This window comes from Cheilinus undulatus, linkage group 16 (assembly GCF_018320785.1).
Source record: "Cheilinus undulatus linkage group 16, ASM1832078v1, whole genome shotgun sequence".
NCBI lineage: Eukaryota > Metazoa > Chordata > Actinopteri > Labriformes > Labridae > Cheilinus > Cheilinus undulatus.
In genome coordinates, this window is record NC_054880.1 from 10,771,325 (window position 1) to 10,798,033 (window position 26,709).

Here is a 26,709-nt window from a genome sequence, read left to right on the forward strand (position 1 = left end):
GCTCTCTGTCAAATGTTGGCCATGTAGCAGGCACTAAAGATGGCGATTTGTCTGATTTTGTCCACGTAGAGGGCTTTAAAGAGGGCAGTTTGCCAATTTTTTTCCATGTCAAGGGCAATTTTTCAAATTTTGTCCACATAGAGGGCTCTAAAGTGGACAATTTATCTAATTTTGTCAACATAGCAGGGAGTTTGTCTAATTTTGTCCACATAGAGGGCTCTGAAGAGGGTAATTTGTCAAATGTTGTCTACACAAGGGAAATTTGACAGATTTTGTCCACATAGAGGCGTCTTAAGAGGGTAATTTTCAAATTTTGTCAACATAGAGGGCTCCAGAGTGGACAATTTGTCAGATTTTGTCGACCTAGAGTGCAATTTGACAAGGTTTGTTCACATAGAGGGCTCTAAAGTGGGCAATTTGTCTAATTTTGTCAACACAGAGGACAATATGTCAAACTTTGTCCACATAGAGGGCAACTTGTGGATGTCTATGGATGTCCCAAGGACCTGAAAATTGCCAGCGGTCTCCAGGCATATTACCGGGGCTGTAAAAGCACAGACAAAAGAGATACCGCAGAGTTTGAGCTTGGACGCCAAGCGATACATGTGTATACTGACATGTTTTCAGCATGACTCTAACCCCTCCTTCAGCCCTGGGTTGTGGCAGTTGGGCCCAGTGACAAACCATCACAGGGTGCAGATGGCCTAGTGGTCAGGTCGTGCCCCATGTAGGCATGTGTCCGGGTTCAAGTCTGGCGTGTAAAGGCATAAACAGCCAGATAATACATCTAAAAAAAGGATATGCATCACTACTGCACTGCAGGTCAATGTTCAACACTGCTGTTGTTTAGCTAGCCCAGCTTTGGTTGTGACAGGACGAACCAACAACATCAAGTCAGCTCGCTGTCGTGCCATAAAAGAAGGCAGTGTCTTTCTTAGAGCTCCAGGCAAGGTACAGCTTCCCTCAACAAGTACCAGGAAATAAATGGGTGTGTTTTGCTTGCACAACAATGTCTATATTCTTTTAGCTACAGTGGGAATGCACACGTACTAGCTATATCAGTCAACCAGGGCAATTTGCAACCATGTTCAGCACAAGCATGTAGGTGAGATGTTTTTTTAATATTTAAGACTTTTAACTATGCTATTAGAAGTCATATTTTATCAGGGGTGCTCAGTAATTGATTTTTGCCAATATTTAATTGGTCAGTAATTTAAAAAATCATTTTAGCCGTTACAGATATTGATACCAACATATTTAAAGCACACTTTAAAGTTTATGGATGTACAGTCATTTTCCCCTGTTTTCTCACATCTCTCTCTCTTTCTTCCTCTAGCCAAGCCTAAAAACTCAGCCAAAGTGGTGACCGTCCAGGCTGGCTCCAAAGCGGTGGTCGTGGCTCAGTGTGAGGCAAAGGATGGCAAACCAGCAGCCACCATCAAGTGGGTGGCATCAGTCGGAGGCAACCACTCGACCAGCACAATCAACGGGCCAGACGGCACGGTGACGGTACGCAGCGAGTACCGGCTGGTTCCCACGCCTGCAGACAACGGCAGAGATGTGACGTGCATGGTGGAGCAGAGGACGCAGGAGCAGCCGTGGGCCAAGTCTGTCAAACTCTCTGTTGAATGTAAGGAAGATGCTTTAACTTTCTATATGTGTTCCTCTATGAAAGCTCCATCCATGAGAGGTAACTGCCAAAAACACGAGATACAAATGAGGGCGTTGCCTAGAGGCTTTTATTTTGGTGGTCACCTGCAGCCCTGTCACTCAAAAACACAGGTTTCCAAGTTTAGGAATGATGCAATAATACGTAAGTTGATGTGTTAGTGTGCAGCTCTTTACCCTCACCAGGGGTGTCAAACCCAAGGCCCGGGGGCCAAATCCGGCCCATGGTATGGTTACATGTACCATCATATCATATTCTTGGCCCTAAAATATGAGGTCTGCAGATTTTATCCAGTGTAAAAATGTAAACTTAATCTTGATGACATCAAATATCCTTAAGTCATAAAAATTTGAAAAAAAGAAAAAAAGTAGAAAAAATAATTAGATAAAAAGAAATGTCTGAAAAGAAATTCCCTTGTGTTTTCATTTCATGTTTTCAATTTTGCATTGCACAATTATGACTTCAATCTTTTATCTGGACTTTTATTTCATATTTTGACCTTTAACATGTATTATTTTGACTTTTTATCTCATTTTTACCATTTTCAGTTTATTATTTTGACTTGTTGTGTCATATTTTGACCTTTTCAACTTATAATTTTGATTTTATCTTATAATTTTGGCTTTTTTGATTCATAATTCTGACTTTTTAATCTCATATTTTACCTTTTGAACTGAAAATTTTGACTTTTTATCTCATATTTTGAACTCTCCAGCCAAAAAAAAAAAAAAAATCTTAAATGAAAAAAATAAATTTTGGGAGTTAAACTAATGCTGATGTTTTTAACCCTGGGAGTTCAACCCTCCAGTTTTTGCTGTGTATGCATGTTGATCCAGAGTGGGTTTGTCCACAGGTCCAATTGTAGCCCCACCTGTGATTGTCCATGTGGACTTCAGCTTCTGTAAGACCTATATGTGTCCCATCTCAGAAGGGCACGTAAGTGTCACAGTTTGGCCAGCCTGGAACCCTTGGACAAACCAACACGGGACAGTAGGGCCCACATAGACATGCTAGCAGGGCAGTGGGTAACTCATGACCCCCAACACTGCTGAGGAATGTGCAATAATCATGTAGTTTTCTGCAGCCTTTGGGCCAGTGATTGAGAAATCTGCTCTTATAATGAGCCTGACTCCCCCTGTAGGAGTTAACTGACAGTGTGTGAATATTAAAGATCTACCGAGCTAAGTATTCAGGATGTTCTTGTATGACTTTGTTTACAAAAGCACAGCTATCCTTTGCTGGGCGGGTCACTTAAATATGTGAAGATGAATTAGAGTAAACCCACTTCTGCAGGTGCGAGGTCTTGGTGTTCAACGCTGTCCCTCCCTAGTTGTTAGTTTCTGAGCTGATTGTGACAAATGAGTCCAGACTCTCTAAGTGAGGAAACAAACAGATGCTGAGGAAACGCCCCATTTTAACTTCATCCGAACTTTCAGGACGAATGTTTAAAAGGTGGTAAAACTAAACTGTTGGTACTCAAAGTTTTTCCTCTTAAGACTTTTTGCCCCAAGGAGTAAGGAAAATCAAGATGGCACATTTATAGTCACAAATTTTCATCTGCACGTTGCTTTCATCAAGGCTGCTAAATTCCTTTCCAATCTGCGCAGGATCAAAATATTAAACGGGTGCAGCGGGGTTTTACGGAGATTTAGAGTATGTGATGGCATCAGCTCGGCTGTGTGACCTCGCCATCTTTACCGCAGCGCTGGAACAGATTGTTTTTCTTCTGCTTCCTTTCAGACTCTGCTGTTTATACTCTAAGTGTTTAATTTAATTCATACAAAGAGCAAAAAGTCAAAATTACAGAAAGATAATCACAATATAGATCTCAGCTGAAAATCTGTTCTAGACTGTAAACAAACAGACAAACAAAGATGGCAAACATGCATAATCAAACCACCTGTCAGGCTGTAGAAGGAAATTATGAGGGATAAAAGCTGACTGAACCTTAAGTACTGCTTTCTGTGTTGTTTGGCAACAGCTCAGCTCAGCTCATGTGTAAGTTTATTGTTGTTAGACGACAATCAAGTAGCCACAGCTCAAATGTCAGGAGAGAAAGGAGTCTTTTCATTTGGATCAAGATTGATGTCTTGATCTTGTTTTCGTTTGCCTGGATTTGAACGGGGCGGGACAGTGGATAGTGTAATGAGGGAGTGAGAGGATCTGCTTATTCTCCTGGGACCCAAGCTTTTGTTTGGAATGCATTTTAGTTTCTCGCACTTATTTAGGATTAGTAAGACATGATCATTTTAAAAGTTCCATCTTGTCTTTGATCAGGAAGTGGTTTTTACCAAAAGCAGATCAGCAGATGTTTGGCTGAGTTTCACCAGGTTGGTCGGTCGTTGTTGATCTTCAGTCAATAAGAGATGGTGTCAGTCATAGAGAGAGGTGGTGGAGGCATTTTGAAGATGGACCACCAGGGCTTGTTTATGAAAATATTTCCTCGAAAAGTTCAGAATTTCTTGGGAATTTTTTGTTCAAAAATCTGTACAAATTCTCTAAAACTTCAAAGAAAATACCTAAAAATTCTGGAAAAATTAGATATTTTTAAAGTTTCCGAAGTACCCCAAAATTTTCAAGAACCTTCTCCCAAATTTCCAAAAAGGACAAAAATTCAAAAGGACACCCAATCCCAGATGAAATTCCTAAAAATGTGAAAGTAAATTTCCATTCCATGGAAATACCTGACAATCTCAAAACAAATCCCCCTCCCGAGAAAATAGAAATCCCATTCCCCAAAATAAGCATTTCCCAAATTTTGATGAAAATGTAAAATTTCCCAATAATTCCCCCAAAATATTCAAACTAATTTCCCAAATTTCCATGAAAATGCCCCCCAAAAATCAAATACCCTGCAAATCTATCAATTTAATTCTCCAATGTATAAAACTATATCCCCAAAATGTCCATGAAAGCAGATTAAAGTTTCCAAGTAAATTCTTGCAAACACCCATTTAAGATCCTTGAAATTTCCATGAAAATTCTTTAAAATTTTTAAAGGACGTCCCTTCCCCTATAAAATTCCTTTAAATGCACAAATAAATCCCCTACATCTCCATGAAAATACCTTACAATTTTGAAACATATTCTCCCCAAAGTTCAAATCCCATTCCCCTAAACAATATACAGTATTTCCCAAATTTCTTTGAAAATGCAAAATGAAAAACACATTCAAAGCAAATTTCCCTAGAACACTTAAAATGAAATTCACCATATAGACAAAATATCCACAAAATGTCAATGAAAGCACTTGAACATTCTCCAGCATGTCCAAACAAATTCCCTAAAATGTTCAGAAAAAAATCCTGAAAACTTGATAGAAAATCCTCTCAAAAATGTAAGCAAATTTTGGAAATCTCAGCGGATATTCTAGACAGTTATGTCAAAAATTGTAATTTCTTGGCATCCTCCTTTCAACCCCTCTGCAACACATGCATGAAGGAGCAGGACTTAATCTTCATATCGTCTGTATCCCTTCCCAATCGTTATCTTATTGTTTTTTAAGGCCTAATATTCAGTGCCCTCCCACCTTGTTTACCACACAACATCCCCACTGTGAAGCACGGTGGGGCCAGCATCATGCTGTTGGGATGCTTCTCAGCAGCCAGCCCTTGAAGGTTCGGAAAGGTAGAGGGTGAAATGAATGTGGCAAAATAGGAAGAGTCTGTGCTAGACAATGACCTGAAGCGTAGCAAAGCTATACAGAACTGAAACAAGTTGAATGTTCTAGAGTGGCATAGAAGGATGTGGGTTAATCCCATGCCAAACATATGTGAAACATTTAGTCAGATAAATGTTCAAGTACATGTATGTAAGAGAAGATAATCCTTTATTGATCCCAGAGGGAAAATTCAAGATTATACATCAAGCCGTCAACATACTTAGAAACATATGTACATTTTTTTCCCCATCTTAGAAAGGATGGGCAGATTTATCTTATCTGTTTGCATAACATACATGTATAATCACACGCTGTAAGATTAATAGACAAAGCAATGCTGAGCGATTTTATCTGTTGGTCTATCTGCGTGTGTGTTCTGTTTGCTGAGAGAAAAAGACACAAACACAAACACAAACACGTCAGTAATTACATCCTCGGTCTCCAACCTCAACATAAAAAACGATTGCACGTCTTTAACCATGAACCGGAGGCCTCTCATCTTTCATTGGTTCTGACAGAGGTAGAGGTTGCATATTTTCACGCTGTGCTACCTCGTTGTGTGTTTTCATAGTGATGGTGGGATGGATCATGTCTTCTGTGTAACTCACATCAGTTTTTTATAGGTCAGCGCTCTCTAGGAGGAGCACATACATCACACCACACACAGTTGCCCTCGTGTCCTGCTGCTCCACTGCCTTCTCTCTCTCTCTCTCTCTCTGTTCCTTCACTTTCCTGTTTGTCTTTGGATTTTTTTACATGAAAAGGTGAGAGAAACTGAGCTAAACTACTCTGTTCTGTTTTAACTCATGTCACGTCGCTTTGCCTTCACTTTAACATAAGTCTCTTAAAGAAGTGGCTGCCTTGATTTCAGGGGGAAAGCTCTTTAAGGTAGCAAGGCTTTTTGACATTTTACACTGGCTTATAGGTATCCATGCACACATGGGGTGTACCATTCTCTTTTGCACTCTTTTGAGGTTTCCTTGACATTTTTTTCCCCATGTTAAGAAAAAACTTTAAAATAGCACAGACTAATGCAGACAGGCTGATGTCACTCTGTTTACCATTAATCCTCTGACTCGATTTTACAGTACGTTGCACAAGGCCGCTTAACGTGATAAAAAAAATCCCATAACTGGGACTTAACAGTGGTCTGCTGCATCAGTTATGTAGGTATACGTTATATCTTATGTTATGGTGCAACGTTCACATTTACACAACGTAGGTTGTGATTTAAACTGTCATTGTTGGTGTCATCATAGAGACACATCCTAACTAGAGAAGTGTCCAAAGAAACAAGAATAATGAAAAAGAGAGAGAACCACCAGCGCTCAGAGAAGGGAACGCTCTAGAGAAGGGGGGAATTTAAAGATACAGTCCGTGGATTTTCTGCACTGAATTACCTTCATTAGTAAAAAGTGACCATTCCTATGATTTATATATTTTTAATTTATTTTCATATATTTCCTAAAGTTTTCAAAGACAGATAAATTCCTCATTTTTGCAATTGTATCGGTATGTGTCATTGGGGTTGCCATACATTGTGATTCATTTGTGAGCAATTTACACCAACACTGCTCAGCGCGGCCCACCTCCGCGGATTCTTGTTTTAAATTGAGGACTCCATCCATTTTCTATTCCACTTATCCCATTGGGGTTTGTGGGGGGCTTGAGCCTATCCCAGCTGTCATTGGGCGAGAGGCGGCGTACACCCTGGACTGGTCGGCAGTCAATGGCAGGGCTGACATACAGAGACAGACAACCAGGCTCGCTCACATTCACACCTACGGCCAATTTTAGAGTCACCAGTTAACCTAATGAGCATGTCTTTAGTGGTGGGAGGAAGCCAGAGTACCCAGAGAGAACCCACGCATGCATGGGGAGAACGTGCAAACACACAGAAAGGCCTTGATCGGGAAGCGAACCGGGAACCTTCTTGCTGTGAGGCAACAGCGCTAACCCCTGCATCACCGTGCAGCCCGAATTGAGGACTGTCCTCAACAAAAATGACACCTCATAATCTTTCTGTTTTCATTAATACATTTCTAAGTTACCTAAAAGTGCACTTCCACATTCACACTGGAAGCAGTCCCAAGATGTAAATGAGCGCCCCCAGCCTACATGTAAAAGTGTTCCCAGAGTGCATGCTGAATTTGATGCCTGCAGCACATCTAAAAATCATTGATTATTGATCATGAATAACTTTCAGAATTGTTCCTTTCATACTAAATCCTGGTACTATCGCCTGTTACCAGTAATCTTCTTGGTATTCTACTTTCCTCTCTGCTTTTCGTGCCAACGTTTTGGAACTCATCACAGATATCAGTCTCAAAAGAATGTGTTTTTTTCCCACAAAAAAGTTTTAAAAATGTCATTCTCTCACTTTTAAACAGGTTAAATTTACATAATTCAGTGTATGTTACATTCATAGTTTATCAAGCTAAGAACAGAATGTGCATGATTGCCTTGACTCTACAGGATTGAACACAAAGCTGATTTTTTTTCCCCCCTGTTTTTTAAAACGTGTTTTTTCACTGACTGCCATCTGCTCCTTCATGATTTTTTTCTTACAGGATTCAGAGGGGGCTGTGAAAAAAGAGAGACAAAATTGTATTTATTTTTATGAAGTGAATAGATGAAGACTTCAAGGTTGGTATTGGCTGAAATTCTTCAGTCACGTCTTTACCGATGAAGAAACACCGAGTAAACAGGATGAATGAGAGTTATTATTAACACATTTTGCAGGTCAGAGAGCATCGGTAAACTTTTTCCATACCACAAAGTTTAATAAACAGCCTTTCAGTAGGGTTTGGATCACTCTGACCTAAAAGTCCATCTCCATTAAACCTTTGTTTTGTAGCGACAGTGTGCAGGAGTCTCTTTTTCACTGACACCGCTGTAAACAAACCAAATGAAAGGTTTTTCTTTCAAAATAAGTCAAAGCTGCAAGGCTGAGCACAGAAAAGACACAAGAAGAGTAAAGTACTCATCTCAGGAGCCTTTCACCAAGAGAAATCCAATCAACAAGCTTTTAAATTGTGTTAGCTAACGGCAGGTGGAAGCTAAAGATTACACTGTCAAAAAAAACTGATAACACTATCTGCTGCTTTGATTTTTCACTGTGGGATTCTGAGTCATTTTGGAAGAATTTTTCACTTCTGTGGTCATTTAAACCACAGCTAAAACGGAGAGCAGAGGTGTTTTCTAAATCGTGTCTGTTCATTTCTACCCCCGGCTGGCTGCTTTATGATAGTAATGAAAGATACAGTTTATGGGCATCGTGGTGTTTAGACACTAAAGTTTAAAAGTGCTCCTAAAAATCATGAATTTACTGAAACAGTCCACTGGTAAAACAGTAGTTTGGGCTTTGTGTTGTGTCTATCCTGTGTCTCCCCTGTTTCTGCAACTCCAAAATATTTCTGGAACCAGCTCTGAAACTTTCCACACAAATGGTCATGTTGATAAGGATGGGCATTTATCTCATCTTACTAATTGGCCCTCTGGCTGCCTCTTGATTTGTGCGCCACAACATTGCTCCAGTTGTCCTTGATACCTCACAGAGGACTTTTCAGGGGTGTTGATTTGAAACTGGCCCCGTAAAAAATACAGAGACTATATAAAATCCAAAATTGTTGAGCTTTTCGTCACTTCCCGTGTATATCACTTACGCTCACTTCACCACAATACAGAAGAAGAGATAGCCTCCCCTCTCTTTAACACTCATTTAAAGACCAAGACTACTTGTAGGCCTTTCACCACAAATACGTAACGGTGCACAGAGATGCTGAGCCATTATGCAGGTATTTAGGGAAACTCCCCTTTACATGCAAATCAGCATTATGTATTAAACAATGATGCTCGTCTATTGACGAGGATGGTAACAGCACAGCATTGATAGACTAAAGAGTAAGTGCACTTCAGTTTTTATGACGCATGAACTTTCCAGAGATTAGGAGACAATTACACCACTGTATAGCTTAAAAACAAATTTGTAAATAAGGTCTTTGAACCCATGTGTGGCTCCATTACGCATGATGAGGATGTTTGTGTTGTCTTAGAGTTTCCCTTCATTCACAGAGGAAACAAGGTGGTCTGTTATTCTGAATATTGAACATGGATTGTCAGAATTCCTCCAGGATGTGGACGGGATTGGACACTCCTGTTGTGGGTGCAGGTGGGACTGGATGGTAATGGTCAGACATCCAGCAGGATTAAGAAAAGAAGCCTGTGGAGGGCTTTATTTATTATGATTTGATGGGGCTGCATCATTCAGATACAACCACATAGTAGACCAAGCCCTCAATATAACCAACGTGTTATTAGGTTACTTTTTGTAACATTGTGTACTAGAATGTACTTTTGTCGATTAAATGTTATCATCAGTTATAGTAAGGAGAGGCCTCTACTTATCTGAATCAAACAAACTTGGTTACCACAAGCACTTATGTGCATTAACAGTACCCAAGACCTTGGTTTCAGGGGGCAGGAAAAGCCGCTGTACTGATGGGACAGCTTCATCAAAGAATGCACCCATTTAACTCACTGATAATATGATAAACATCTCTCATGTTGGTACACTCTACTGTAAAGTAGATTCTTGTGGGGTGCCGGTAGCCTGGTGGTTATGTCAGTACGTCCTAGAGGCTGGGTTCAAGCCAGCCTGTGTGCCCTGACATGACCTAGTTCTTTCCCAGCTCAGACTTGTTACCATGCTGGAACCAGTTTGTCTGGTCCACAGCAAGCCACAGACAAGCAAGGACCTGGTGCTGGGTTAAGCATTTTTTGCAGTCTGGCTTGATAAAAATGGTCATCAGATGTTAGCATGAGCAGAGAGCTGAGCTGATGGTAGCTTCAGCTTGTTGGTAGCTGAGTGTCCTTTTACTGTTCACTGTTTTATGATAATTTTCCAAAAGGGAAAAAATGTTGCAAACATCAAAACAAACCAACAAGGTAACAAGAAACAAAAGAAAGAGGAGTTTAGGGTTGAAAATTGAAGGACACGGTACTGTTTTGTGAAAGGGTCTGCTAGCGTAGCTGTATAACTGACATACCATTTCATAAACAGTCATGATAGGACTGTTGCTTTCATACCCCACTACTCTATGTTCCTTTATGGAGGACGTCTTATTTTTTATTTGGTAACTTCAAAAATGTTTGGGGAATACTACCCCACTTACAAAAAGGTTGGGACACTGTGTAGAATGTATGTAAAACTACTATTCAATGAGACTGCAGAATGCAATTTTACAAAGTGCACCAACTTCTCTGCAAACTTCATAAACCCACATTTTGAAACTGAGACATTTTACCTTTTTATGGAAAAACATCAGCTCATTTTGAATTTGATGGCAGCAGCAGCACATCTCAGAAAAGAAGGGACAGGGCATCCCCTGTTCTTTTAACAACAGTCTGTAAACATCTAGGAAGTAAGAAGACCAGTTGTTGGATGATTGGGAGAGGAATTTTGTCTCATTCTTGTCTGATGTAGGATTATAGCTGCCCAACATGTCAGGGTCTTTTTTGCAGGATTTTTTGTTTTATGATGTGCCAGTCATTTTCTATTGGTGAAGGTAGGTTGGCCCTTTCAGCACCCAGTCTCATCTACTGGAAGCCATGATACTGTGATGGATGTTGTAATTGCATAGATATGCAAGAGACATTGTCTGATGGGACATATGTTGCTCAAAAAAACCCTTTTTTCAGCATTGATAGTGTCAATCTAGATCTTAGGCTGCCAGCATCAGAGGCACTAATGCAACCCCATACCACCAGAGATGCATGCTTTTGAACTGTGCACTGATAACAAGCTGATGGTCTCCTCTATGATCTGCAGGACATGGCATCTGTGGTTTCGAAAAATAAAACAATTCTGATTAATCTGGCCAAAGAACAGTTTTCCATTTTGCCTCAGTCCGTTTCATATTAGCTTTGGCCCAGAGAGGACTGCAGCATTTCTGGATCTTACTCATGTGGCTTCTTCTTTGCATGATATAGCTTTAACTTGCATTTGTGATTTCCAGTGCACAATCTACCTGTTTTAATGCAGTGCCACCGGAGGGCCTGAAGATCACAAGTATGAAGTACTAACCTTCTGTCTTGTCCCTTGCGCAGAGATTTCTGCAGATTCTCTGAATGTTTAGATGATATTATGTAGCATAAATGGTGGGGTAGTCAAAGTGTTAGCAATTTTATGTGGAGAAACATTTATCTGGAATTATTCTACAATTCTTAGATGCAGTTTCTGGTAGTTTTGTGTACCTATACCCATTCATACTTCTGAGATTATTGCTTTTTTAAATACTCCTCGTGTACATTATACACAGTGCCCCAACTTTTTTGTAATTGGGCTTATTTATATCAGCCAACAAATGGTGTGAGACACCAACAATAAAAAAAAGCATGGCATATCGTCTGTTTCACTTCAAAGACAATGCTGTAACATTTATCGAGTGACCATGGAGACTGTCCAGAATTTTCTCGCCATACATTGCCCCAACTTTTTTTGAACTGGAGTTGAAAAGTGGGACACCAGCTTTGACAGTACCTGACTTGTTCACAGAAGCCTTAGGATAAACCAGTTCTGCTTTTAGTTGTCAACGCTTGAGCCCTGTTTTATTGATTACAAAGCCTAAACCTTGTCTTAATCTGTCTTTCAGATCCCCCATCTGTATCCATCGAGGGCTATGACAACAACTGGTACGTCGGCCGCTCAGATGCAGAGCTCCTCTGCCTGGCCAACGCCAACCCTGCGCCCACCACCATCACCTGGACCGCGTAAGCATCACGCTTCCTCCATCTGTGCAGCTGATCTGTCACCCTCCCCCTCTCCCCCTCAGAGAGAGTGACAGAGTTTCTAATTGCTACCATAATCACGACAGAATGTGCAGAGCAGTCCCGCCTCTTTAATGATAATTTCTCAGTAATTTTTTGATAAAACTTGAATGCTCTTAACATCTCATCTTGATGGACAGATGGCGTGCTGAGCTGCGTGGTGTTCTTGATGAATACTGAGCAGGGAGACAGAGCGGCTGCTCGCATGTCTGGGATTTTCTCACATTAATGTTGTCTTTGAATATTGCAGTAACAGAGAGTCTTTTTTTCTATTTTTCATCTTTCTCCACTCTGTTTTTCATCAATTTGTCTTTTTGATTTCCCTTTGCTTCCTTCTTCTATCCAATGAACGTATGTTCTCTTCACCGCTTTTACTGACACATTTCTCTGTCCCCCCTCCTCTTTAATCATGAATCTTTTCTCACATCTCCTCTCTTTTTTGACTTCTCATATTAACAAACGTCTTCTACAACTTCTCATTCCCTAACTTTTATCCTGTCCTTATCCCACTCTTCCCTACCTTCCCTGCTTGCTCCTTCTCTCCAGGGCATCCGGCGCTCTGCCCGACACGGTGATGGTGGACGGGCACAAGCTGACTGTGAAGAAGGTCGATGATGCTGTCAACACCACTTTCATCTGCGAGGTTAAGAACAAGCACGGGGCCAGCAGGCACCAGATCACCACCATCGTCATCGGTGAGTCGAGCAAACCAAAAACACACAGACTGTACGGAAGAACTGGACGTAGCCTTTTGGTCTCTAAATTTGGACCTTAAACATGTAGTCATGCTGATGACCAGCAGAGGGAAAGTCAGCTGGCTGTGAATATATCTACCTTGTTTGTAGCCCCCATGGGACCAGCATTTTCCATAGTAATGAGACACTAATCCTGGTTATTAGAGTGATTTCTTGATAAAAATATGTGAATGCCATCTGTGTAATCTAATGTAAGTATACGAGGGGAAACATTAATAGCTCCTAAACAGTATTTACATAGGAATTAAGGTGGTCATGTTTTATTAAAGAAGGTGAAATACCTTTTTTGTACAGATGTACACCTCAGTCAGAGCAGTGACGTCTCAGTGTCTTTGCCATGCTATTGGCTGGTGGCAAAAAGTGCATTGTCATACTTTTAAATACATGCACAGTAAACGGCTCTCCCCTTTAACCCCTCTTATGGGCGGCCTTGCAGTATGAGTATTTGGGCTTGGTATCAGCACCTAAACCCAATATTGGTACTGTATCCGTGCATCACTACAGTCCTTTTTTTTTAGTTGTGGGGTTTTTTTATGCCTTTTTTATTGATAGAAGATGACAGTGGATACAGTCAGAAACAGGGATGAGATATTGCCACTAGTACCTTCGCCTTTTTCTGCATTTAAAACTGCTGCTTTCGTGTGCTAAATCAAATGTTTTGCAGTCATGAGTATTTGGGTAGCCAGTAAGCTTGGCTCTTGGATTAAAAATGTGGACATAAGGCTTTCGAGAAATGCTTATGGAGGATTCGAATGGTGAATTTTACTTCCTGAACTTAAGATGCTGAAAAATCAGGCAGGCACTATGAGCTCTGAGGTGGAGGAGGAGCCGATTTGGGTTGTTTTTTAAAAGGTAAAGTTTGAAGCTCTGCTGCCAATGCAAGGGAATGATTCCTCCACTAAGTGTATGTTTTCATAGTGATACTTCCTTGCATAAAGGAAAATATGTGCACAGAGTCACTTAAAAATGACATTATGGACACTAGTAAAGCAGAAGTCAACTGTTGTAACATTAGAACAATTAACACTGGTGATAAGCGCTCTGAAAATGTGGTTTGAGGTACCATCGGTGCAACAAACCTGGCAGTTTTGGAGACAGTGTCGAAGTTTGACAGTCTGCAGTGACATGTTTTCATCCTCTAGTGTTGATATGGTCCCTTTTTGTGAGAGAAATTAAAGATAGTGACTGCTAAAATGCTTTAAAACAGGGGTTAACAAAGCAAAGAGTAATGCAATAATGGCTGCGTCCACTTCTTGTACACAGTCTGTGATAATAAAGCAGAGACTTTTACATGCATACACACGTACATACACTGTACATGTGTGAAAGTGTGTATTTTCTGCACATAACCAAAACTGCAGTAAAGATGCATGTTTGTTCACCTGCAGATATGATGAACACAAAGTGAATACATGACAACTCCCACTAATGCAACATTCCTCTCAGACAGCATGTAATCATAAATACAAACACAAACTGAAGCACTAAGCTGATGCTCCACACTAACACACTCAGATAGACACACAGGACATACATCCCTCCTCAAACATGCAGATACAATGGCGTACATGCATGCACATAAACATAAATCTCTGTCCACACACGCTGGGATCAGGGCTGATCTGAGAGCTGCGGGGATGCCGTCTCTCTCTCAATCTTCACATTGGATTGTTTTCATGGTTTTTTCCTCCTCGCTGGCCGGCTTTCTGCGAGACGCTGCAGAGGCTTTTGATTGACCCTTTCCCCACAGCGGGGCCAAATTGCTGGACAACGAGGGCCAACTTGAAAGCTTTATAACTTCAGATCGAAACCACTCTCTTTAAACCCGACTCTATACGGCCACGCTGCGACTGGGAAACTGTAGCCCTGCTGGACGTAAATTAAATGTGAATTGTGTTTTATGAGTGTGAGAGAAGGCCCTGGTTACAGCGGTTTGGCCCCGCCGTGGCGACGCTGACGGTGTTGGGATTGTTGGAGGGTTTTTAGATTTTCCACACGGTTCAGGTTGGTGTGAGCCAATTTGCCCAGGTTTGTTTTTCTTTCCTGTTTTTCTTTCATTTTGCCACCTTCTCCCCTTTTTCTGCATCCTCTTTTTCTCTAACTAACCCCTCCTAAGCATGTACGCTCTGTCTTCTTTTCAGTCTGATATTTGAATCTCCCCTTTCTGTCTGAAAAAGTCTGCATGCACTCTTGATCTCTCTGCTGGGTCTTGACTTTTGACATTTGTTCGTCCGGTGATTCAGCTGCTGCTGCCACGGTGCTCAGTCAGGGCTCATCCTTTTTTCTTCTGCTCTTTGACACTTGAACACATTGATCCAACACACAAACTCATACTACTGCACTCACATGAAGCACAGAAACATATCAGCGTGCTGTAAAGCCTCACTGAACATCAGCAAAGTTGTCTTTAAACCAGTGCAAATGCCTTTTTATCACCATGTTTGTTTTCTCTTCTGGTCAAAATACATTCCTTGCTTCTTCTATGAATCCTTTTTGAGGAATCTGTTTGAATAAAGATTATGTTGAGCTCTACAACAAAACAAAAACAAATGCAAAACTTCCACTTTTTTTGCCAAAAGACAGAGAGGAAGCTACATTTAGAAAATCCGTGGGAAATCAGAGCTGGAGATTTGAATCGTCTCCTGTGAGAACAAAGACGCTTTGTAGCCGGGCGGATGTGTGGGAGGTTCAGAAGTGGCTAAGCTGCTACTGTTCTTACTGTGAGTGTTGCATTGTGATTGATTTAAAGTATCAGGGAGGGATGCTTTCTCTTTCTAACCACATACACATGTAAGCTTAACGCACAGAAATCCTTCGCAGACATGTAAAATCTCTGACTCACATTTTCCTCAAAGCGCTCACGGAAACTCTGAGCAAATGTTTTATCTTCCCGAGTACCTGAGATCAAGCCCAGACTTTTTGATTCATCCTCCTCCGTGTCAAACATGTCCTTGTCTTTCACTGTTTGCTTGTGTTCTCGCAGCACTTAAATAACAAGAAAGGTGTAAAATAGCAAAGTGACTTAATCCGTCACTTCAACAGGTGCACTTATAGAAACTGAATGCCAGCGTTTGGAGTAGAGCGGGCTGGTTGGCGAGGTGTAGGCTGACTGAGCGCTTCACTGAATGAACAAGCAAACACAGCAGCTTGTTTTGTTTGCCGATTTAGCCGACTCTCATCCAAAGTCACTTCCCATGAGTACGAATAGAGTTGATGGATCATTCAAGGGCAAAGCTAACTCAACTACTGCAGGAATCAAACTTTGAATGTGGATATCTGTCTCTCTCAGTCTTTAACAAGCCTGCATTCATGCCTTAGTAGTGTTTTATCACTTATATACATATATGTGAAGAATATGTCTCTATATATCTAGATCATCCATCCGTCCGTCCATCCATCCATCCTCACTGATTTTTCATTTTTTGGAACACTTTGAGAAACAAGTGATTAAAAATACATATTTAAATTTATAATGATGATTGTATCAATTTATTTCAATACCTAAATAAAACAAATGCATTAGCTGTGTTTTTGAGAATGTGGTGGTGTACTTTTGAGAACAAAATACAACAGACAAAGAATTGTATATAATGAATAAAGAAATATCTTATCTTATCTTGTTTACTACCCATGATAAATCTATGGACCAAACAAGAGGAGCATTGCATGCAGTAGAGTAATCATTGGATAACAACTTTATATGTTTTTCCTGATCATGGAAAGCAAACATTTTTATTGAAATCTGATTTACGTCCATCCATCCAACCTGCCAACCTAACTATTTAACCATCCATCCATTGGTGTGTGCATTCATCCATATATTGATGAGTCCATAAACTACCTGCACTGCATATCTTCTTATCTACTTATACATCCATCTGGCTGTGTATTTATTCATCCAACCTACCTACCCAACATCCATCCATCAGTTTATGCAGTTAAACATCCATCCATGCAACCTAACGAACCCACGTACCTACCTATCTGACCATCCACCCATTGGTCTGTACATTTAAACATCCATCAATGCACCCTAACAGCCTACCTATCCATCCATCTATCCAACCATCCATCTACCCATCCATCCTTCATCCATCATCCATCCATCCATCCATCCATCTACCCACCCACCTACATACAAACCTTCAGTACCTGTCCTAGTCTCTGCACTCATCTACAGATCTGTCAGTCCATATTTCCATCTACTTACTTACCTGCATACCCATGAAATCATCCATCTATCCAACCTCTCATTTGTCTGTCTTTTGTCTATCTGTCTATCCAACTGAATTTTTCCTTTTTTTTTTGGACGTTGTAGGACTCATAGTGCTTGTTTTGACAACAGACATCAATATTATTCTACATTTAATCATCATATGAATGTTGGCGTGTAAAAAGGACTGTGTTACAGTTTATGTTTTAGGTGTCTTAAACCCTGCTATCTTTTTGGAATATTGAAACAGATGTATTTCAAGTTACCATAGGCTAATGCCATAACATTTTTTAATGACACTATCAGTACAATCGCTGGTTGGAGTAATTTTGCATTGCAGTTGTCTTGTGGTTTTTTGTGTTGGTCTCAACATTCAAAACTCTAAAATTTCTCTAAAAAGAAGCACTACATCGTAGAAAATTTTACCAATTAGTCCTGTCAAGAACATGCACATGCTTAACAGAGTAAAAGGACAACATGAACTGGGGAAAAAACCTAATTATGCTGACAGTAAAGTGTATCATGCCATCATCTAACAACTCTTAAAAAAGTCAAGCAAACCACAGCCTGATGAGTTTTGGGATTTTTTTTTTTTTTTTTTTTTTTAACAATTTGGCCAAAATCTTTTGGCAGCCTTCTTGGAATAAACTCAAACACTCCAGATGGGCCCGTCTGTCACTTGTAGTGAATCAAAGAAATAACTGCATCATTTCACTAACCTTTAAAAGGGATAGGCTGACTGACTCATTTAATAATATGTTTGTTACGATGTGAAGAACAGAGCAGCAGTTAGGTAAAACCAAACCTCGTCATTGTACCATAAAATGCCTGTTCTTCTAACAGGGAGAAGATGCCCATGTGAAAGCCATACAGTGAGATTATCTGATAAGAATGCTCTCTGTTTATATGGTTTTCTATATTATGGCATAAAAACACTCTCAAACCAATCATTTTTTGTCATCTTTTTAGGACTTTGTTGATAATTTAATACTGCGAATGTCGTGTCTTAAAATTTAGATGCATTTTGTACAGTTCACCTGTCCAGTGCATTGTATTTCCATTTCATAGCAGGTTCAAAATGGAAAACTCCCAGTTTAAAGCTGCTCCTGACCTGCTCACATTTGAAATGATGTATCTGCAGGATTGTGCATACATTGAGAAAATCAGTAGAGGAAGGAAACCAGTGAGGGTTCATCTGGGTTGGCCCACCACCATGCAGAGTGACGGTATCAAGGGTCAAGGTGACGTTCTGCAGTGATGTTGCAGTCATTGCTCTTATTATCAACGTCTGGTGTGCTACAGTGAAGCTAAATTATGCCCTACAGAGTCCAACTACTGTAGCCTTGAAGTCATTATTATCTCTGAAAACTGTTTCTTTCTATCTTTTATTTCACAAAAATGGCTTAGTGTCTCACTTGAACACAGTACACCGAGTAAAACCAACATGTCATTGGATCAGAGAGATCCTGCTTTTGTTCAGCTGACGTCTGTGTTTCCTGAAGAAATAGAAAAACATCACAAGTAAACCTCTTGCCTCTGACTTTAGTGATAGAAGCCAGTCTCAGTTCTCTCAGCGTGAGATCGAAACTGTCAGCCGCTGACGGCCCCGGCTCTCAATAATGTAACAGTTAATACCCCGGCACTTTGTGCACACGGGCCCAGACACACCCCGCTAATTTCCCTGCTGAGAAGCGTTAACGGCTCCTCTCTGTTCTGCTAAATGGTAGATGAAAGCACCGTGCCGTCTGGGTTTTTCTGCTGCCGTCAAGTGTCAGTCTTTCCTCTGCTCAGCCTCCACTGAGGACACGGTACAGAGCAGGAGGAATGGATGTGGGGATCCAAGTGGGGAAGAGAAGTGGGGGAGACTTTGTTAAAATATAGAAACAACATGGATAGCACAAAAATTTGCATTAGATGTTGTATGTTTTGATTCAATATGTTACGATACAATAGGGCAGAGCATGATATGCTATGATATAATTTGAGCCAACGATCTGTAATACAGTAGTATAGGATAGGAAACAGTGCTTTATGTTATGGTTTGATGCAATACAATATTACAAAAAAGTGCACAATATGATAAATACAATACGCTACGGTCTGGTCAACATGGTACGATTCAGTTTGATTTGATTTAATACCAAATACAGTATACAGGACAGGATAAGACTGAATATGACTGGTGACAATTTTGATATGATATGGTACAATGTAATATGATAAGATAGTTTCTGATATGATTGGATACAATACGCTACAAAAGGATATGATTAAATTTGATATGATACAATTTGATTCCATGATTCATCATGATTTGATTGGATAAGAAAGGATATGATATGTCATAATATGATTCAATGAGTAACGATAAAATACGACAGAAAATTATACAATAAGATACAGTGGGTTTTGATAGGATATTATATTGCATTATATAATAGTATATGATTTGATAAAATATGATGTGACATGACAAGACATGACGTGATATGGCATGATATGGCATGATATGGCATGATATGGCATGATATGATATGATATGATATGATATGGCATGATATGATATGATATGATATGATATGATATGATATGATATATGATGAGAGAGGACATGACATGATAGCATGGCATGAGAAGCGTTAACGGCTCCTCTCTGTTCTGCTAAATGGCAGATGAAAGCACCGTGCCGTCTGGGTTTTTCTGCTGCCGTCAAGTGTCAGTCTTTCCTCTGCTCAGCGTCCACTGAGGACCAGGTACAGAGCAGGAGGAATGGATGTGGGGATCCAAGGGGGAAAAATAAGAGGTGGGGAAGAGAAGTGGGGGAGACTTTGTGACAACATGATATGACAACATGACATGATATATGGTATGGTATGATATGACATGGCATGACTTGGCATGAAAAATAATATGATATAATATATGGTATGGTATGGCATGGCATGGCATGGTATGGATGGTATGGTATGGTATGGTATGGCATGGCATGGCATGTCATGGTATGGATGGTATGGTATGACATGGCATGGCATGGCATGTCATGGTATGGTATGGTATGGTATGGTATGACATGGCGTGGTATGGTATGGTATGGTATGGTATGGTATGGCATGACATGGCATGTCATGGTATGGATGGTATGGCATGGTATGGTATGGTATGGTATGGTATGGTATGGCATGACATGGCATGTCATGGTATGGATGGTATGGTATGGTATGGTATGGTATGGTATGGTATGATGGCATGATATGATTTATGCTATGACATCAGATCACATCACATGGCATGGCATGATAGGATAGATGATATGATACATGGTATCATATGGTATCACATGACATGTCATATGATATGGTATGATATGACAAGATTTGATACGGTATAATGTGATTTGGGATGTTGGTCTTGGACATCAGTGCCTTACACATTAAGCTGCCTCCACTTTTTCTGTATTAGTTTTACCACAGGGAATATTCATTATTTAACATATTAACTTTAAAATGCGAACAGAATGATTTTTTCTATGTCAGGAGTAATACTTACACTTGTACAGGATAAGATCATCAATGAAATATTACCAACTGCTTTTTAGGGTAAATTTAAGTATTTTAAGACAGAAGTGTTACGTGTACATCCCTCTCTCAACCATTACACAAAATTTAAACAGATGCACACATTCTGCAGCCCCACCTTCAAATCCAATCCGTTCTGATGCACATGATGCCAGATATGCATGGCTTGCTTGGATGCCACAGTTGCCAGCTGGATCTACCCAGATAGAGGGTGAGAGAGAGAGAGAGAGAGAGAGAGAGAGAGGGATGTTGGCAGAACAGAGCGATTGGAGGAGAGGAGGATGGGTGGGGATATGAGGTGGGGTGGGCAGTAAAAAAAAGAGAGAGAGAGAGATAGCAGTCAGGCTGAAAACTGAGATAAAGACAGAGTCTGGGGGGGTGGAGAGAGGGTGGAGACAGCAGAGAGCGATGGAGTGGAGTAACAGCAGGAGGAGAAAGTCCTCTAAAAACTCCCCTGACTTCTGGTCCAGTTTGAAAGAGGCAACCAGCAGGAGGCTGTGACCCCTCTGTCCTCCACCTCTCTGCCCATCACTCCATCCTCCAACCCCCATACATCTCGCCTTTTCATGAGGAGTCCAGCTGGCATGGAGCTGGGGGCTGTTGTTGCTGTTCAAACAGACACTCATAGAGAGTCACATCTGAGGGGACCGGTGGAGAAGCATTTCCTGGATGGCCTGCGGCAGACGAGATAGCTGTCCACTGGAGAGACTCACACACAAATAAACACACAGGGAGTTTTACACATGCACACCCACATAAATTGGACCATGCAGTTCTGTGCATGAAATAATCAGATGATCTAGCCTTGGGGAAAACGCTGGCTCTGACTCTCTTGGACATAAACCTCGGTAACCTCTGTATAGCTTAATGAAACACACATACAGTCAGCAAATACACAACAAACAGGAGTACTGTACGACACAGAAGTCAAACTGGTATATAAGATGAGGTCTGCTTTGGGGAATCTTTGGAGAGAAAAAAAATCTGTTTTCACAGATGAAGAGTCTGTGCTCCTGTTGGCTAACAGTGCGGTAGTTGAGCACATAGCTCTTCTCAAAGAACCTGCCCTCTGCTATGCCTCACATTGATGTGATTAAGTCTTTGTTTTCTTAACTTGCATTCTTGTCTTTTACCATCATATTGAGCGCTTTGTAATAAAGTTGAGTTTTTATCTAAAAAATCACAGAAAAGACTTGTTACTGCCACCTATATGTATAAGATTAATTAGTATACGTGCATACTTCTCCTCAGTGCCGTCAGTCTTTGGGTATTGTGGGTCACTGAGGTTCACAACCACTCTACAACTCATCATTTCACTTTGTATGATCACATTTGGCGCCCTCTGTTGAAAATGGACTACAAAACAATGTTGGCTCAAACATATGTACTATTGAAAACTGCTGAAGCATTTTATTTTTTACCCAGAAGGCCTTTCCATTTTTGTCACTATTTTGCAATGCAGGCTTTGGCTACTGGTTACACGTTTGTGCATGCACAATAGTGACAAAAACACAGAGGCTTTCTGGGTATAAACAAAAAGAATTTAATAGTGCATACGTTTGACCCAACATTGTTTTGTGGCCCATTTTTACCAAATACTCACTAAATTCCCGGGAGAAACTGTACCCATCTGTTACACTGTATAGCCTAGCTTCCTGGCCGGTACAACCAGTTAGTCCCTCTTAAAGGAGCAATGCCACTGGAAGCTAATGAAACTACTACTGCTATGTACCTCATATGACTCAACCTTAAAAAAATACTGAAATTTCCCTTTACATCTTTTTTGAAAATAGATTAAAGTCACTGAAGGAAGATCCGTCAGGTTGAAAGTGACTTGACTAATGAGGTTCTGCTCTGTGACTGAGGAAAATCTATGTTTATCATAGTTTTTATGCTGTATGTTGGTAACTTTGTTGATCATGCTGCTGCTTGTCAAGGACACTCACCAGCCTATGGTGTTAGACAGTCTACAAGTCACAGTTCATCACTGCTGGTCTCTGCCTTTGTCTTTGCTACATTTGTCAGTTTAATGACAAAAATCACAGTTAAACACTCTGATATGTTCTGTTATACTGAACAGGATGGCCAGAAGCTCTCTCAATCAAAGCTTTGGTTTTTTTCTCTTGCCCACTATATCTGTATATCTCTTCACTGTTTCAGGCATTTTTCTAAATATTCCACATAAAAGCTGTGTTGGAATTCCTCTGTATCTGTTTTCACAGTGCATGCTTGTAGACCTGACAGATGTGGACACAGTGCTGAGTTCATGTGCTGCAGTGGTTTACACAGCGTGTGTTTGCTACAGGAGCCAGGTCTCTGCAGCTCTTCAGGGCTTCCTGCATACAGTATGATGTGGTTCTACAGTAACAGACAGGAAATGGCCTCCTGTTTAGACTACCAGTCAAATCCCATCTAATCTTTGAGTCCTGATGGAGCTGATTTAGTTTCCTCTGGTTTGGGCCCCAGGCCACAGAAATGCAGAATCTGATTGACCTGAATGCTGGAAAATAGAGCAACATGCCCTTTTGCTGAACATCCTGATAGTGTGGATGTTAAATTTATGTTCATTCTTGGCTCAATTTGAGGCTCTTCTGGATGTAAACACCTTCATGCTGCCCAAAAATCAAAAATCCAGCCGAGGTTTAACTCAAAAAACTTTAGTAATAAAGTCTAGTGAAAGGACAAACTGGTGCTATTTAATGATTGAGTAATTTTCTTTCATTATTCTGGAGAGGCATTTCCCCACAGGATCAATTAGCAGTGTAATGTGTTCTAAAAATAATTTGGCCAGCTCTGGAAGCTTGGTTGCATCATTGTTGTGAGTTTATTGATCTTTTGAATATGTGTGTCTGCTTGCTGTTATGAATCAAAGCAGTTTGGCTTTAAGTAAAGGTCGCGTCATGCAAACCTGCAGGAACAAACAGTGCTGTCAGAGCTCATAACACGGCATGTTTTGGGTTTATTTGGGATATTAAGTAATCACATACCACTGACATAGTCTGAGTGACATCACCCATTAGTTTCTGAAGAGGAGTCTTCAAACCGTATAATGGCAGCCTCCATATTGTAAATTCCTCCTCCATCTACTTGGAAGAAAATAGTTTAAATCAAAATATATAATGTCCCTTGATCATTAACACTAACAGAGAGAAGGCAATGAAGCTGGATCTTCTGAAAAGTGTAAACGCTGTCACAATAGCTGGGAATCATTGGAAGTCAGTGAGTCATTTTGTACATGCGCTCCTGCATCTGACTTAACCACAAGACACTTGTGCCCTACTAAGAGGACAAGCAGTCAGTAAAGAAAATCCAAACCCTGATAATATGCCTGCTCCTCACAAGTCAACCATGCAGACCAGAAGGCAGCACACAACCTTTTCCTTTTAAGCCAGTTCTAGGGCTGGATCTGAGCTAGTGCCTTGGTTTTCCATAGCCAAAGAACTGGCTCTGGGCCAAAAACACTGGTTCCAGTGAGGAACCAACTCCTTGCTGGACCAGAGGGTCCTGTGTGCTTATGTTGGGGGCTGCTTGCTTACATCTGTGGCTTGGGGCAGCATTTGAGCGTAAAATAACAAGGAGAAGTGCTGTTGAACTTCAATGTTATTTACTCTTCTCCCCGAATGTGACCAACTTCAACACAGTCATGACGAGTAGCGAGAACACATTGGACCAGTGTAGTTTGGACTTCAATTAAAGTTCACAGAGTAGTTATGGTGCTAATAGTAATACTTGTTGAGCTCAAAGTATTGACAATACTGGCACTTACTGCCACATAAAGACAATTATTGAGTATTATACATGAAAAAGAACTAAAAAGACAACCCACAGGGAAATCTGTAGTGGATGAGGGAAGCAGAGACAGGGTGAGGTGCCCTAGTCTGGACTGGCGCTTGCCCTGTATAATTTGTTTGCTGTTACATGATCCCAATCAGGCGACTATCAGATGTGGGGCAGGAAGTGAAGAGCACAAGTGTGGAATCACTGGGAAAAGAGGAAATTTAGAATGTTGAAGCTCTTGATTCCCAAATCAATAGTCCGGGAAGAACTGCTTCACTTTGACAATCCAGACTTAAAATTTTGCTTTTAAATCCAAAATACTGAAATTCAAAACATGGGATTAATGTGATTAACAGAAAATTAAGCAGGAAAATTAAGCCATTAATCACAGATTTTAAAGATAATCGTTTTGACACCCCAGCCACCCAGATGGTGGATCAGAACTGGAAAAGCTTTGCACTAACATTCCACCTTCGCAACAAGGTTGTGCATATCCAGCCTTCAGCTGATTACATGCAGGCACCATAAAACGATTAAATGAAAATAATATGTACTCAAAAGCCCTTTTGTTCATTTTCTCCTGACAAAAATGAAGTTTAGCTGTTGATAGTTAAATAAGTTTTATAACAAATGCTTTTTTCCCAGTGTGGTTAAATCCTTTTTAATTACTGTGACTCTGACTCCACAGAAACACTGATCTCCTATCAGGTATTCTGTCAGCTCGGGTGAACACAAATCTCTGCAGAAACACTGAGAATGACTCTTCTTAGAGAGATTCATTTCCACAGTGAAGTGATTTAGGAAGTTTATCCCCCTAAAATGAAAACCAGGAACCTTGAGAGAGCTCTATCTGTGCTCAGAAAAATCTTTCTCTCTGACAATCAAAAACAAAGCTTTGGAAATCTGATAGAAACTTCCAGAAATGAGAGAAAAAGCGGCGTTGTTTCCCCCCGGTGGGACTGTTGGGGCCGCGGCCGTGCAGGGGTAACGTCTGTCAGAGAGATAAGAGCTGAGGAGAGAGCCTCTAGGCTGCGGCTTATCACACTCACAAACCTGCAGGGAATACACACAAACACACACTAATTTATACGAGACGGCTGTGGGTGTGTAAAGCTTTCCACGTAGAGAGATTTGAGGTGGGGGAGGTTTATATCTCACCTCAGTATCACCGTTTTCCCGGTGGCGGTAACTTCAGCCTGTTTCTCTATCTGTCTCTCAGCAGGTTGACCAACAGTCAACAGATTACCGCCACCGTGCTCAGAGAGAAAGCTGTCCTCACAAAACATTTTCACTATGCAGGGTTTGTGTGTCATGATTAGAAAAATCTTCAAAGAGTCTGACCTGTGGGACAAAAAGAGAAGGCTGTGGTGTTTATATTGATTTAACAGAGGATGAAAAAATCATCTAATCTCCATCTGTGTGGATGTGGTGGGACTGAGCTTTGCCTGTGGATCAGAGCTGACCACACAGACTGCAGCATCATCACTAAAACATCATGTTTGGTTGTTTCTACAACTTTGAAGTCATCTTTAACAAACCTTAAGACTGCTAAGTCATTAAACAATCCTCATCTGAACCCAGTGCGACATTAAAAGTTCAGTAACTTAGTTGATCTTTAATTGAGGAGCCTTTTCTATCAGACCAGAGCCTTAAATTGTCAGTATAACTGTTTCCTTTAAATATGACCAAATGAGGGAGAAAAGCAGTTAAAAAGTCACTTCAGACTACTATATTGGTCATTATGGAAAAAGCCCTGCTTGCTGCTGCTTTATGCATTTGTGGATGCATCCAGCTCCGTGATTAGCATACTTGATTTACTAGCCTGTATGCGATGCCTCTTACTGGAGGATACCTTAAAGGTGCAGTGCGTAATATTTGGCGTAGTAGTATTTAGCAGGACAAACTTGTTAAACATTTGAATAAATAAAATTATTTCATTTTTTATTAGCTTAGAATGAGCCATTTTCATTCATCACCTCCATGTAGTCCACCATCTTTGATTTTTGCATCTTGCGTGTTTCAACAGTGCCACAGGAGAAAGCAAATAACAGAAACCCTTTTTTTAAATTGCACTGGTATCCACTATTACCACATGAAATGAGCATCACAATCAATATATGATCAATGATGTTGCTAATATTCCCCAATTTTACACACTGCACCTTTAAGAGAGCACACCAGAGAGCTCAGGTTATGTTTTGAATGTGAACTACCAACATAAAGGCTACTAT

General features: G+C 40.6%; 1 protein-coding gene across 2 annotated transcripts in view; it reads left to right on the forward strand.

Moving 5' to 3' along the window:
- Window positions 1-26,709, forward strand: part of pvrl2l (PVR cell adhesion molecule related 2 like) — a 579,022-nt gene that overhangs the window by 283,202 nt on the left and 269,111 nt on the right. For both annotated transcript variants that reach the window (XM_041809981.1, XM_041809980.1), the window contains exons 4-6: window positions 1,337-1,630; window positions 11,984-12,101; window positions 12,705-12,853. In XM_041809981.1, the coding sequence (XP_041665915.1) occupies window positions 1,337-1,630; window positions 11,984-12,101; window positions 12,705-12,853 (561 nt within the window). The remainder of the gene's footprint in view (window positions 1-1,336; window positions 1,631-11,983; window positions 12,102-12,704; window positions 12,854-26,709) is intronic.